The following is a 13,798-nucleotide window of genomic DNA, read 5'->3' on the forward strand; positions in this document are numbered from 1 at the left end:
GGGAAATTTTCTATTTATGAGTCTTAAAACTGAAAATAGATAAAATATTATCTGGAAGCTGAGGGGACATGTCCTCTCAGTTTCAAAGATCCTTGCTGGATCTTGGATTTTTATAATTTCTCTTAGTCCAATTATATATTTATATCAGATCTTATCAATTATTTTAAAATTTCCTTTATATTGATTTAAGTTCGGTGAATCAGAGTCCATGTATTGTGGACTAACCAAGAGTTACAATGAAACATAAGATATGGATCCACACTTCAGAATGCTCACCATTTACTGTGGAACAACTCATTTACACGTGTAACAGAGAAATATGCGAGTTAACCGGGACACTGTAACAGGCTGACCAGACAGGAGGAGGTTTCAAATGCAGGGTCAGGGGCGGCGCAGCAGTGGCCGTGGTTGCTTCATGGGCCAGAGAGGGAGGCAGGGCTGGACTGGCAGCAGCCACAGCTACTGTGGAGCCTGGGGAGGAAGGAAGGGCCGGACTGAAGACTCGAGGGTGGGCTGTGCCACACTATTTTGTATCTTGTGCTGGGCTCCTAGTGTATAATAATGGAGATAAAACTTTTGTAACTTTTTCAGTGACTTCTTTTTGCTACAAAGAATTTAAAGTGTTTTATGTAAAGCTAAGCAGTGTTTCCCAAAGTGTGGTACGCGTACCCCTAGGGGTACGGGAAGAGTTTGGTGGGGGTACGCGTTGCACCGGAGTTTGGTGGGGATATGCACTGCACCGTGCTTAGCTGCATGTTCTCATAAGTACGAGGGGTACTCAGCGTTACGAAAATTATAGAAGGTGTACACATATGTCAAAAGTTTGGGAAACATTGAGCTATAGTAAGCTTTAGAATGGAATCTGATATTGATGATACATGTGCAAATCTAATGCTTACAGCCTCCTCCCGCCCTCCATTCAGGAATTGAAAATGCACTGCCCTGCAGGAAGGTTATGAGTGGAGAAGGACTTGTGTCTTCAGCCCTGGCTGCTGTGGCTCAGTTGGTTGGAGCATGGTCCCATGCGCCGAAGGGCTGTGGGTTTGATTCCTGTTGGGATACATGCTCAGGTTTCGGGGTGCATGCAGGAGGCAGATCTATGTTTCTCTCTCTCCCTCTCTAGAATCAAGGAAAGAATATCATAGGGTGAGGATTTTAAAAAAATAAATAAATAAACAATTGTCTTCAGATAGAATGAGGGTCAGGAAGTCCTAGCAAACTTAATGGGGGTGGGATTTTCCCCTTTTCTTCTTATTTAGAGGGATGCCAGTGAAAAGGTCTACTCGAAGTTTCTAGAGAGGAGGAAGGGAGAGTGATCTTGGTAAACTACCTCTGCAACACTAGAAATGAGGGGACGGTGGAATAACATCTATAAACTATTGACGGGAAAGGCCCGCAGACCAAAAACTGCATGACACTGTATACAGACTATTTTGAATCTTGTGCTGGGCTCCTAGTGTATAATAATGGAGATAAAAAATGCCAGGGCAGAAAACAAGACATTTTTGGAAAATGCAAGGAATATCAGCTATGGATCTCAAATGCTGAAGATTCTACTTGAAGTATTCTAGATGAAAGTTGAAGCAAAACGTTCTCCTGAAGATAAAGGAAGCAGTTGCGATTTTACAGGAAATCTGTACAGTATGATGAGTGATCATCTACTGGGTGGCGTAAATCAGAATCTTTGTTCTACTTTTGTGCCCCTTTCCACCCATCCCAGACCCAGTCTGCCCCAACCCCATTCCCCACACCCCTCTTTACTGTCACTTTGTGGATGTTTAGGAAGCATGCACTCTGACCTAGAATTTCTGTTTTTATTTATTTATTTAAATCACTGTAGGTCTTTGTTTGTTTTTAAATTTATTTTTACGGAGAGGGAAACATCACCCATGTGAGAGTGGAGCATCAGCTGGCTGCCTCCTGCACTCCCCCCTACTGGGGCTTCAGCCTGCTACAGGCATGTGTTCTGCCTGGGAATCGAACCGGCAACCTTTCAGCACTCAGGAGGATGCCCAGCCAGCGGAGCCACACCGGCCGGGGCTAGAAAATCTGTTTTTCAATTGCTGTACTTCCTGCCGCAAACGGCTGTTTCTCGGAAACCTGTTGGTCACGGCTCTTATTGCAACAACAGCAACAAGCTGTGGCAGATTTAAACAAAAGAGGGACTCACTGGCAGGGCTGCGTGGCCGGGGTCCTTGGGAAGGCCGGGGAACCCTGGCTAGAAATGGAATGGAGCGTGGCAGCGACAGCACTGCATCTTCATTTAGAAGTAAAATGCTCTTTTTTTCTTTTCCAATGTAGGTTATATATTTGGGGAAAACTCCAGAAGAAGCATATTCAATATTAATGTTCGGCAATACAACCTACATTCCTTTCAGGTAAATGTAAGATGATATGGTAGATTCATTTAATCAGGCGCCAGAAATACCTGGGTGCAGGGGTTTCAGAAAAAGCGGACCTGGTAAAGTCTGTCTAGGGCGAGGGCACTCAGCAGGTACGCGACTGGTATCTTGTTGTGGGGCTGCCCTGTGTATTGTAGGGTGTTCAGCAGCACCCTGGCTTCTGCCCACTCGATGCCAATGACACCTCTACCCCCACAACAGTTGTCAAAGCTAAAAAGTACACAGGCATTGCCCAATGTCCCTGGCATATGGTGCAGGTTGCTCTCCTGAGTCCCACTCCCCTTGATTTAACCGTCAGATGAGGGTCCTGACTTAGGGTGCTCAAAGCTACTTCTGAGGAGTTTGGTTCCTGAGAGATTAAGAAATAAATTTTCCCACTAGTTAATTTCTGGGATAAAAACTAACCCTTTCTCCTAAGGACACAGCCAGCAGAGATCGTAGGTGAGGCTGCTAACGTGACATCACTACTAGAAAAAGCAATGGCTGTGCCTCAGAGCCGCTGGATGAGCGATGTCTGCGTGAGAGTGACGCCCTCACACTCTCTCCCACTCACTACGTGATTGTGCTGAAGATCTCTGGGGAAAGACTTTTCTCTTTAAATCAAACTAAGTTCTGAAAGTTTTTCTACCTGTTTACCAAAATATTTGACTTAACTATATAATCTAAATACTTATATGGTGCTGAATGTGTAGTGAATGTGTGAAGTAATTTTGTTGCCTGCTGTATGGATAATCTCAAATATCGCATTATTCTTCCACTCATAAATCCGTAGGTTTGGGATTGTTGCATAAACCTCAAATGCCCGATTTTGAAGGTGTGGTCTTCCTTTTAAAGTGGGAGGCTCTACTCGGTGAGCTTTGGGTGGTGTCTCCCTCATGTCAGGCAGCACCTCCTCCTTCAGTAACTTTGCAGGACCAGCCACAGACTTGCTCCTTGACATAGATCTGTGAGGACAGTCTGCAGTCTGTTACGACAGTGACCTGTTGCACTGCATGCTGTATGTTAGTAACTTAGTAAAGCAGAAGGATTACTCTGAACCCAGTGCCACCCTTCTTCCTAGTGAACACATTACCTTAAACACTCTGTTATTGGAAGGGGTAGAAAGGGTTGATGTTATTTTTTAAATTGGAAAGTGCTTCATTTTTCTTCTCCACCTAAAATGTAACAGCAACCATGTACTTCCTTTAGGGAAAATGCTTGTATTTTTGGTCCCTGAGTGACAGGCACACCGATAAAATAGTGATCATGGTGTTCTGTGGAGCGCTTCTTTATCCTAGCCTTTGAACGTTATATAAATAGAGTCATACAGTGTGCATTTTGGAGAGCTGGGATCTAGCTTTTTAAACGTTACCTATGACATTTGTCCATATTGTGGTGGTTATCTGCAGCTCATTCTTTTTCTTTTTACTACTTTAGTAATAGAAAGTAATGGAATAGCATTCCATTCACTGACTTTGTCACAATTTTGATTTACATCTGATTTTCCAAATTTGGTAAGTGATCATAGTGCCAAGCCCCCTCCCAGCCAAGGCTTGTATCCAGATCCCTAACTGCCATGCTGCTGTTTTGAAGAAGCCTGATTGCTTGGGTGGGGGCAGAGGTGTTGATGAAACAGACAAGTGAACAAAGAAAGGTTCTTGTTGGCGATTCAGACAGTGCAACGTGTGAGGCAGAACAGTAGCCAAGCTCAGGTGAAAGCTTGCTGGATCATCATTGTCTAAAGCAGGTTTGGCCCACGGTAGGTTCTCCAAAAATAGGCATTGAATGCAAAGACTGAATCAACATGCTTTTCCGGGATTGGATGTCAGTTTATTAAGAAGATAACATCCTGGCTGAGGAGGAGAATTGCTGAGGGTTGGTGCAGCTCTGGGCCGAGTTGACTGAAAACTGAAGTTAGCACTTCCCAAGAGCAGAGCAATTCTGCAAAGGGTAGTTGTTGCCCTAATGGGCTTTTAGTGGTACTGTGTTCTTTAAGGATCAGAAAGAAGTTACCCAGTTAAATAGTTAAAAAGTGTAAAATTGTAAAAGCATAATGAGAGGAGAAAAATATTTCAGATACTATCTTCATTTTCTTACTTGGATAGAGATATATACAAGTGCACTGTGCTTACACACACACACACAGATACATATATACAGAATCAAAAACCAGTCTTCCCTGGTAACAGGTTGGTACTGTATTTTGTGGTATGAAGAGAGAATTCAAATACCTTTCCCTTCAGGGGCAGGGGTCCATTATTGTTGATGGGTAACTCTTGAAGCTCAACCATCAAAGCCCAGGCTGATCCAGAAAGATCTCTCACAATTTAGGAAGTGGTGGTTATTGATCCCTGTTTACTAAACAGTATCTACCGATGGAGGTAGAAACGGACAATAAACATTTATATCAGAGACTTTTATTTAAAAGCCAAACAACAAATATTCTCTTCCCCTTCCCCCGAGTCTTGCTTTGAGTGCATGTTTGGTTTTAAATTCTAGTCAGCTTCATGTTGAGTAAATGTTCTGCAAAAAATTAACTGAGCTGCGTATTTCAATGATCTTGATATTTCAGAGATGCTGCCTATGGGAGCTGCAATTTCTTCATTACCCTTCTGGACTGTTTTCACGCGGTGAAGAAGGTAGGTGACTGTGGATACCCCCACCATTGTGCTGGAGAACGGAGCACCGCCCGGGCAAGACAGGTCTTCCCCCCAAAGGCCTCCACCCACTTCCCCACTAACACGAGAAGGGCCTCCACTGGGGAAGTTTGCTCTGAATCCGAGAGTGTCTCTGCGTGAGTGGAGAAGCCACTTGAGCAACAGTGAACAATCAGACAGTTAGGTAATTGAGTTCTAAATCCAGACTTTGAGTGTGTTGTGGCTTCAGGGAAAAACAGAATGGCAATAGATTTACTGATTCCCAAGTTTTCTTGGATTATGTGTTTGTATAAGATACATAAATAGGATTCCCACCAATCCTATTTACCTGTTTATAACACAGTGGCATACACTTGGTTTTGAGTCTTCAAGCAGTCAATTTCCAATTCACAGGATCTGAGTAGCCAATAGTTTGTATACTAATAGCCCATTAGTTAACATATAAAACCAACTAGGTCACTTCTAAAAAGCTACTTTAAAGTAGCGCTTGTGTTTCTCTGGCACCAGGGGATTCCCTGCATATTACATTCCAAAAGAACAGGATCCCTTGGAGTTTGAGGCACAGCGGACCCCGGGGGTAAGCCTCACTCCCTTGGGTAGTATCTCTTGGATGTCAGGACAGCACAAGCAACTAGAACTTTAAGTCAGTAGCCTATGGATCAGTAAGCTTTCAGTGACCTCTTGGGTGTTTATGGGACTTGTATTTTCAGAGGCAAAAGGAACCCAGCTTTACTTTCTTGTATGCTGAAACATGGTAGCTTTTGAGAATTTTGACAGAATTGTGGATTAAGATGAGAGGACTAATTAGTATATAAAATCAGAGGTTAATTAATATACCTTTTAATTCTTTTGGGGTTGAGTCCAGCAACTCTGTGACGGGTGCAGGTGACTGAGGCAGCTCTCCCAGGCATGTTTCAGCAGATGATGGGCTCTATCAGGCGAGGAGGCTTAGCAGGTCTACATGATCCCTCCTGACTGAGGTACAGCCCATCATGGACCCCGGGAAGCTGCTAATGTTGGCATGTGCACAGTCAGGACCCTGGGCCAACCTTTTCTCAGCTCCCACCACCTTTCAAAAAAGAGCAAAATAACTTGGAAGACCTGGAAAATGGTCTGTAACAGTGTATAGCTGTCTGTTGTTAATTCTTGCCTTCGCTTTTTTAAATATGTTTTTATTGATTTTTAGAGAGAGGGGAAGGGAGAAGGATAGAGAGATAGAACTTTGATAAGAGAGAAATTTCATGGATCAGCTGCCTCCTGCATGCCCCCTACTGGGGATTGAACCCAAAACCTGGGAGTCCAATGGGTGACTTTGTTTCTGGGTAATTGCTCAACCATTGAGCCACACTGGCTGTGCTTAGTTTTTGTTTGTTTGCTTGTTTCTGTTTTTAACCAGATCTAATTAGCAACTATAAGTCAAAGATTGCACTTTTCACACTATTTAATTTTATTGAAGTCAACAGCTTCTGATTTTCAATTTAAGCATTTGTTTGTGACTGATTTAGAATATTGTGTGCCTGAAACATTTATAAATGCTATTAGTGCTACTTCTAATGGGATCTCCTTATGAAATTCAAAGAAGAATAGAAATTTCCTATAAACTGCATTTTATTGCATCATTCTGTTAGGAACATCTCTTGTCCAAATATCATGACACGCATTGAGTATTTTGAATTCAAGGAAATAAAATTCATCATGGATTTGGTCTTGGAGCTAGCATTTAAATAACTACACTTCATAAAATGAGGCCTTTTTGCTTGGTATTGTAGCTTTTATGTTTTTTCATTTATATTTCAGTACTTTAAATTTTGAAAACTGTAAAGTCACCCATGTTTTTTGCTGTTTTCCATTTTTTTTAAATTACATTTATTGGGGTGACATTAGTTAACAAGATTACCTTATTGATCAAGAATTCTAGCTTACATACTGTCTGCCTCAGAAAAGACTTCTTTAACATCCTGGCGGACAGCTCAGCCTTGCCTCAGAGTATAGATCCTTTGCTCATTTCACTTAGCATGCTCTGCCCACTGCAACCCAGAATGGAAAACTTACGTGTTTGTTTTTTATTGAAAGACATTTTGAATTTTAGTATTTGATCTCTGGACTATAGAGGAAATATTAATCTCTTTACCCAATGGTCGGCAAACCGCGGCTCGTGAGCTGATGTTTGCCGCTCTATTGACTAATGAGTTTGCCGACCTCTGTGTAAGGCATTACCCTTACCCATAAGTTTTGACTTAAGGTTAAAGACATTAGTACATTATTAAAATGTTTTTTATGTGTTTTTCCCTAAGGCAGGGGTTGGCAAACTCATTAGTCAACAGACCGGCAAACCATGGCTCGCAAGCGGCATATAGCTCGAGAGTCGCAGTTTGCTGACCACTGTCTTAACCTAAGATGAATTTGAAAGTGAAAATATTTTTGAAGTGTGTGGGATTAGTTTGTGATAAACTAACCTTTCTTTCCTCTATTATTGTTTGGGGGCCATTGAATTCGTGCATTATATTTGAAGCCTGAGTCATGTAGATCTAATAAGAGGGATTACTTTGAAGAATTATTTTTTTTAGTTCTGCACAGATAGGATCATTGTGAAGGAAGATAAAATATCAAATATCGTTAAAGTAAATATTGATGTACTAGTAACTACCCTGTTTCCCCGAAAATAAGAGAGTCTTATAATAATATTTTCTCCCAAAGTTGCACTAGGTCTTATTTTCAGGGGATGTCTTATCTTTCCATGCGCTAGGTCTTATTTTCGGAGGATGTCTTATTTTCGGGGAAACACGATAGTTAGGACTAGTTGGGAGCCTTTATAAGACATATTCCACCTCTTTAGAAAACTATTCAGTGGAACATAATCTGAATATGATAATGGTTTTTGGAGGGTGCCTCCTGATATTAGGAAATTGGATTGGAAATCATTTTTTATTTGAATCTTTGTTCTTAAAAGCTTTCCTTTGTATTTTAGGCAATGCAGTATGGCTTCTTTAATTTCAACTCATTCAAACTTGATGAATATGAACACTATGAAGTAAGTTTTCAAGTTCATTGATTTTAATTCTGTTACTCATGTTTTCCTTACCGAAGTATCACTGTTTTTAAAAACACTGAACAAGGGGGTGTGTTTAGAGTATGAAAGAGTCCCTCGTGATCCTCGTATGCAGCCCAGTTCCTCGTGGGCGTCTGCCCTCGTTGCCTCCCTCCTTCCAGAGGGAAGGCCGTGCTGCACGCTGTTTCCTTAGGTTCAGTTTAAACATTTTTAGTAATGATGTCTTTCATCTGTGCCTAAATGAGACCATGTTTGTAAAACCCTTAGCACCGACTCTGATGAGATGAATAGATAGTGATGATGCATCTAACTAACCTCTGGAGAATATATTTTATCATTACCATTTTCATGAAGTCAGGACACTTCTGCTTGTGAATTTCACAAAGTAAACACATATGGCTTAAATAAAAAAGGGAAGATTTATTGATTTTCATATGTAAAAAGGCCAGGAGCAAGTGTACCATCACGCATGACCAGATTCAAGTACTCACTTTCTCACCAGAAACTGTGCAGAAGGAGGTGCTGTGTCCCAGGCCAGCCCTTAGCAGTGGTAATGATAGTCACCAGCCACTGTGACTCTCCTGGTTGCCAAACTCACCCGAAAAGAGCATCCAGGCTCCAGCAGGAGATCCTCTCCCTGGCCTGGCTTAGATCATATCCCTAGCTCTCAACCAGGCATGTTCCCAGCAAGGGTAGGTGGGGAGCATACTCACTCCCCCAGGAGCTGGAGTGCTGGCCAGCCCTATCAACCACACAGACCAAAAGAGTCCAGGCGGGCAAAACCACAGGTGTCCTCCTCACTTTAATGCAGTGTGTTTCTTTTAAAGAAAAGTAACTTGATTCTACTGTTTATCCCATCGGGTAATCCAGGGCGCCCTGTTTCAAGGTTGCAGAAGTCCTAGGGAAATAGGCTGGAAGAGAATAATGAGTAAGATGCTGAAGGTCCTTTTCAGCCAAGAATGCTGTGGGGTCTTATCTTCTTATCTTATTACTAAGGCGACTGGGCTGATCAGGGGAAGGCACCACCCCCATCACCCTGCTGCTGCTGCCACTGCTGGCCATGGTGGCTGCGAGGCCTGAGCTTCAGGCTTCGCAGCCGCTGGCGCTTATGGCTGCCTGAGCCCATGGCTGCCGTGAGTCCCGGGCTTTGCAGCTGCTGTGGCTTTGTCAGGATGGACATCTGGAAGATGTCTGCCCTAATTAGCATATTACCCTTTTATTAGTAGAGATAGTTATCTGGAGCAGACATTGTCACTGATAATCAGTGACTTCAGACAGCATTTTATGCAGCAATATCTTGAATCCTCACATAACTATTCTTTAACCATCAATTTCTAATTATTTTAAGCTCTTAGGTATAACTGAACTGTTTTATTGATGAGTAGGGTTAGTAGTTATGATCAGTCATTACAGAAATATACCCAAAATGTAAAAGCAAAATGTGCGATTCCTTAGGGCACACCCTGTCTTTATTCTCTGTTAGAGCAATACATTTCCAAAGTACAATATATATTTCATTACCACATTACACTATTGACTGCAAATTAATTATTACACTCTTCTGGTGCTTGTCCTTATAAAATTAAACAGTTAAAATATCTTTCCTAGGTAGGCAGAACTCCTAAACGAGCACTCGGTGTTCTTGCTGTGCAGCACAGCGGTACCGCCCTGTGCCCCTCGGGAGTGACATGGCACTTGTTGGCTTCTCTTGCTAATGCAGAAATGCCGGTGCTGGAGGAGCAAGGTCACCAGTGTGTTTACTTTCAGTGAAATTGCTTTGAGACATGGGGACTATTCCGGAGCTCACAAACTGGCTTTGTTCAGTCTCCACAGTGTATTTAGAAATGTTGGGTTAGTGTTTTGTTGATTCCTTGATCCTTGATCCCTCTCTCCCTCCTCCCCTCTTTTCACCTATGATTTAATAAATTCTAACTACAGGTTTCTTGTTAAAAACTTGCAGTTTCTGTTTTCACTTGAAAATCAGAATACCTGGCAACACTTTTCTCGTTCCCATTTAGACCTATTAGCATGAATCATGGGCTCACTAATTCTTCTCCGTGATAATTAAATAACTTGGTTTTTGGTTATGGACCTGGCCTGTGATGTCCAAGCAGTCAGTCTATTTCTTACTAAGTCTTAGATACACATATGCACACCCAGCAAAGCTAACTGACCTTATTTTTATCATTAGTTTTCTTCTGTACTCTCAAGGGTCTCCTACTTCCTGCTTAAGTCCTTGTGTAACCATTTCTATTGTTCTTAAATTTGAATTCTGTTTATCTTATAATTGTTATGGAAAGGACTTTGTAACAGGAGTAAAGTGTTTTAAATTTCAGTGTTTTTTTTTTTTTTTTTTTTTATTAGACACCTATAATGATCTTAGAATACTTATAATTTCAAATTTCCTAATGGTTTAGTAAAAAATTTCAAATTTTTTACTAAACCATTAGTAATTTCAAATTTCCTAATGGTTTAGTAAAAAATTTTCAGCGGCTTTTGTATTAAATAGCTAGCAACATGATGCAAAGACATATTTCTACAAATAAAAAGTAAATATCAGAAGTTCCAGAGCCTGAATAGCTACTTTTTTCTCCTTTGCTCAATGAGTCAAGATTGCTCATATTGGAAGCCAAGTAGTCATTTAGGAAAATGGATATTTCCAGATCACTCCTAATAGAAAAGTTTACTTTTATATTAGTTAGTAGCAACTATATGAGAATTTACTTGGATAAGATAACTGAAGTACTTAGGTATATTTTAGATAGCAGCAGTCAGTAGTTTTCTGAAAGCTGACTACCCAAGCAAAGAAACACTTAAAAGAATGATTAGGAACAGAAGAAGTCAACTGACTCTTCCCTGGAATATTCAGAGAAGGCCCAAATTTAGTGTCCTGCTTCATCATTTATAAACAGTGTTTCTGGTAAAGCAAATGGATCTGAAGTTCAACAGGCACTCAATATTGAGAAGGAGTGTGGAGAGAAGATTGAGTCTAAAAATTAATCTCTTTGCAGAAAGCAGAAAATGGAGATTTAAATTGGATAATACCAGGCCGATTTATTGCCTTCTGTGGACCTCATTCAAGATCCAGACTTGAAAGTGGTATGCAAAAATATGGGACCCGGGTAGCTTTCTTATTAAAAGTATCCTTTTCTTTTCTTTTTCTTTTTCTTTTTCTTTTTCTTCTTTTTTTTTTTTTTTTTTTTTTAGAGGCCTAAGAATTCAGCTAAGGTTGTTGATCATTTCAATACATTATTCTGCCTGGATTTGACTTTATTTTTTTACACTTATACTCAAAGTAGAGGCCTGCTGCATGATTTTGTGCATGGGGGTAGGGAGGGGGAGAGTTGTCCCTCAGCCCAGCCTGCACCCTCTTGAAATCCAGAACATCCCTCTCACAATTTGGGACTGCTGGCTCCTTACTGCTCACCTGCCTGCCTGCCTGCCTGCCTGATTACCCCTAACTGCTCACCTGCCTGTCTGCCTGATTGCCTCTAACTGCCTCTGCCTCAGCCATGCTACAGTGGATTTGTCCAGAAGGACATCTGGCTATCTTGTCTAATTAGCATATTATGCTTTTATTATTATAGATAGGTATTCAATACCCAGTCTAGACATTGTTTCCACACAATTACAGGTGAAATTATTATCATTGTTTTCTTTCTGCATTTTACAACGTTTGATAATTTCTTTATGTAGGTTACTACCAACATGCTCCTGAGTCTTACATTGCCTATTTTAAGAATCACAACGTTACTACCATTATCCGTCTGAATAAAAGGATGTATAATGCCAAACAATTTACGAATGCTGGTTTCGATCACTATGATCTTTTCTTTGCGGATGGCAGCATTCCTACTGATGCGATCGTCAAAGAATTTCTGGATATTTGTGAAAGTGCCGAGGGTGCCATTGCAGTACATTGTAAAGGTATGTTTGGAGGGTTGGTTAAAGAGGGGTGGGCATGTATGTATAGATGTGTGAATATATTTGTGTCTATACCATGGTTATTTAGATGATATGCTAGGACACATGAAGCTGCTTACAGAAGGCATTTTTTTATTTTAACTTGCTTGTTTTTAGATTTTTTATTTTATTTTATTTTTTATTTCACAGGGAGGAGGGAGAGGAAAAAGATAAAAACATTGATGATAGAAAAACATCAATTATTCCCCCTACTGCAGGCCAAGCCCAAAGCCCGGGCATGTGCCCTGGCATGAAATGGAACCCACCAACTTTTAGTGTCTGGGAGGGTGCTCAACCAACTGAGTCACATTAGATGGGCATAAATTGCTTTTTCCTTAAACCCACATTATTGTGGTTTTATTGACATAAAAAAACTCTACATATAAAGAATGCTTTAAAACCCTAATTTTATATGAAAAGTATAGCAAGTTAAATTGTGTTCATAGGTAACCCTACAAAGGCTCATCACATGGAAATGTATTCGTTTATTCATCACAGATCTGCTCCGTGCCTGCTGTTCGGTCAGCTCTAGGGTATGTCAATGAGCAGAGCAGACAGATTGTTTGAAGAAATAATCACTGAAAGCTTCCCAAATTTGAAGGAAGTCACAAATGTAAACACCAAAGAAACTCAGGGAGCCCCAAGCAGGATAAACTTTGAGACCCACACCCAGATTCATTATTATCAATCTAAAGTCAGAGGCAAAGAGAATCTTGGAAATAGTGAAACAGAATCAACTTATCACATTCAAGGGACCCCAGTAAAATGTCAATAGATTTCTCATCAGAAGGTTTATCTATAGCAGTGATTCCCAAAGTGGTCTATATCGACCCCCAGGGGTCTATGACAACCTGCAAGGGGTCTACGTCAGCGAAAAAAAAATTTGGGGGTCCATGAAATGAAAATGGGGGTCCACGATAGTGGATCTCAACATACACTGATAGTACCTATTTACTTACATCATATTATCTTATAATATAAAAACATATAAATTATTTATAAAAGTACCTATGAAGTAAAAAATTTATTATATATGCTTATAAAATTGTGTAAGTTGTAGGATAAAAACCTGCACATAATGATATACCAGTATCATCTTGTTACAAGCATACGCGCAGTAAACATTCTTGCCAATTTTTGTCTCAAAGCTTCGCGAACTTGCACCAACTTGTTCAATTCGTCACTCTATAAATATGAATGTGAGAAAAATACGTTCATTCGTTTCCTGAATCTTGAATAGGAAAGTGCTGAGAAAATATTAAAAAAAATATAAACTGGTAGTTTATCATACAAATTATAGTGAATCAGTGTTATTTTGTTTGAGAATGCCGGAGAAAAGTAGGTACATTATTTTTTATTAAATTTTAACACTAAACTTCACTACAGTTAGAAATTTACAAAAAAATCAATATCAGGTAAGTAGGGGGTCTACCCAAAACCAAAAAACATGGCAAGGGGTCTACGGCACAAACAAGTTTGGGAACCTCTGATCTATAGGGTGTCCCAAAAAATATATATGCCCTTTGAATGATTATAAGGTCAGTTTTTATTAACATAACAGTTCATTTTCAACATTTAAAAGAAGCTACAGAATGAATAATATTTTTGTCAACCCCTGTTTTCAAACAGATGACTATTCTGGTCCAGACACTGCTAATAATACAAAGCAATGGAATCATAAACATCAAGAATCATTTTGTTCAGTATTTGTGTGCCCTTAATTCATCAACTGTTTTTGGTTTTGTAAC

General features: G+C 40.3%; 1 protein-coding gene across 17 annotated transcripts in view; it reads left to right on the top strand.

Annotated features, from left to right (window-relative positions):
- CDC14B (cell division cycle 14B) overlaps positions 1-13,798 on the top strand; it is a 112,110-nt gene that overhangs the window by 72,809 nt on the left and 25,503 nt on the right. For all 17 annotated transcript variants that reach the window (XR_014796329.1, XM_084898973.1, XM_084898974.1 and 14 more), the window contains 5 exons: positions 2,302-2,378; positions 4,954-5,020; positions 8,007-8,069; positions 11,099-11,186; positions 11,784-12,014. Coding sequence is in view for 16 of the 17 variants with exons in the window: in XM_084898973.1 (XP_084755099.1) it covers positions 2,302-2,378; positions 4,954-5,020; positions 8,007-8,069; positions 11,099-11,186; positions 11,784-12,014 (526 nt within the window). In the remaining variant the exon portion in view is untranslated. The remainder of the gene's footprint in view (positions 1-2,301; positions 2,379-4,953; positions 5,021-8,006; positions 8,070-11,098; positions 11,187-11,783; positions 12,015-13,798) is intronic.

The sequence above is a fragment of the Pipistrellus hanaki genome, assembly GCF_964339955.1.
Source record: "Pipistrellus hanaki genome assembly, chromosome: 11".
Lineage (NCBI taxonomy): Eukaryota > Metazoa > Chordata > Mammalia > Chiroptera > Vespertilionidae > Pipistrellus > Pipistrellus hanaki.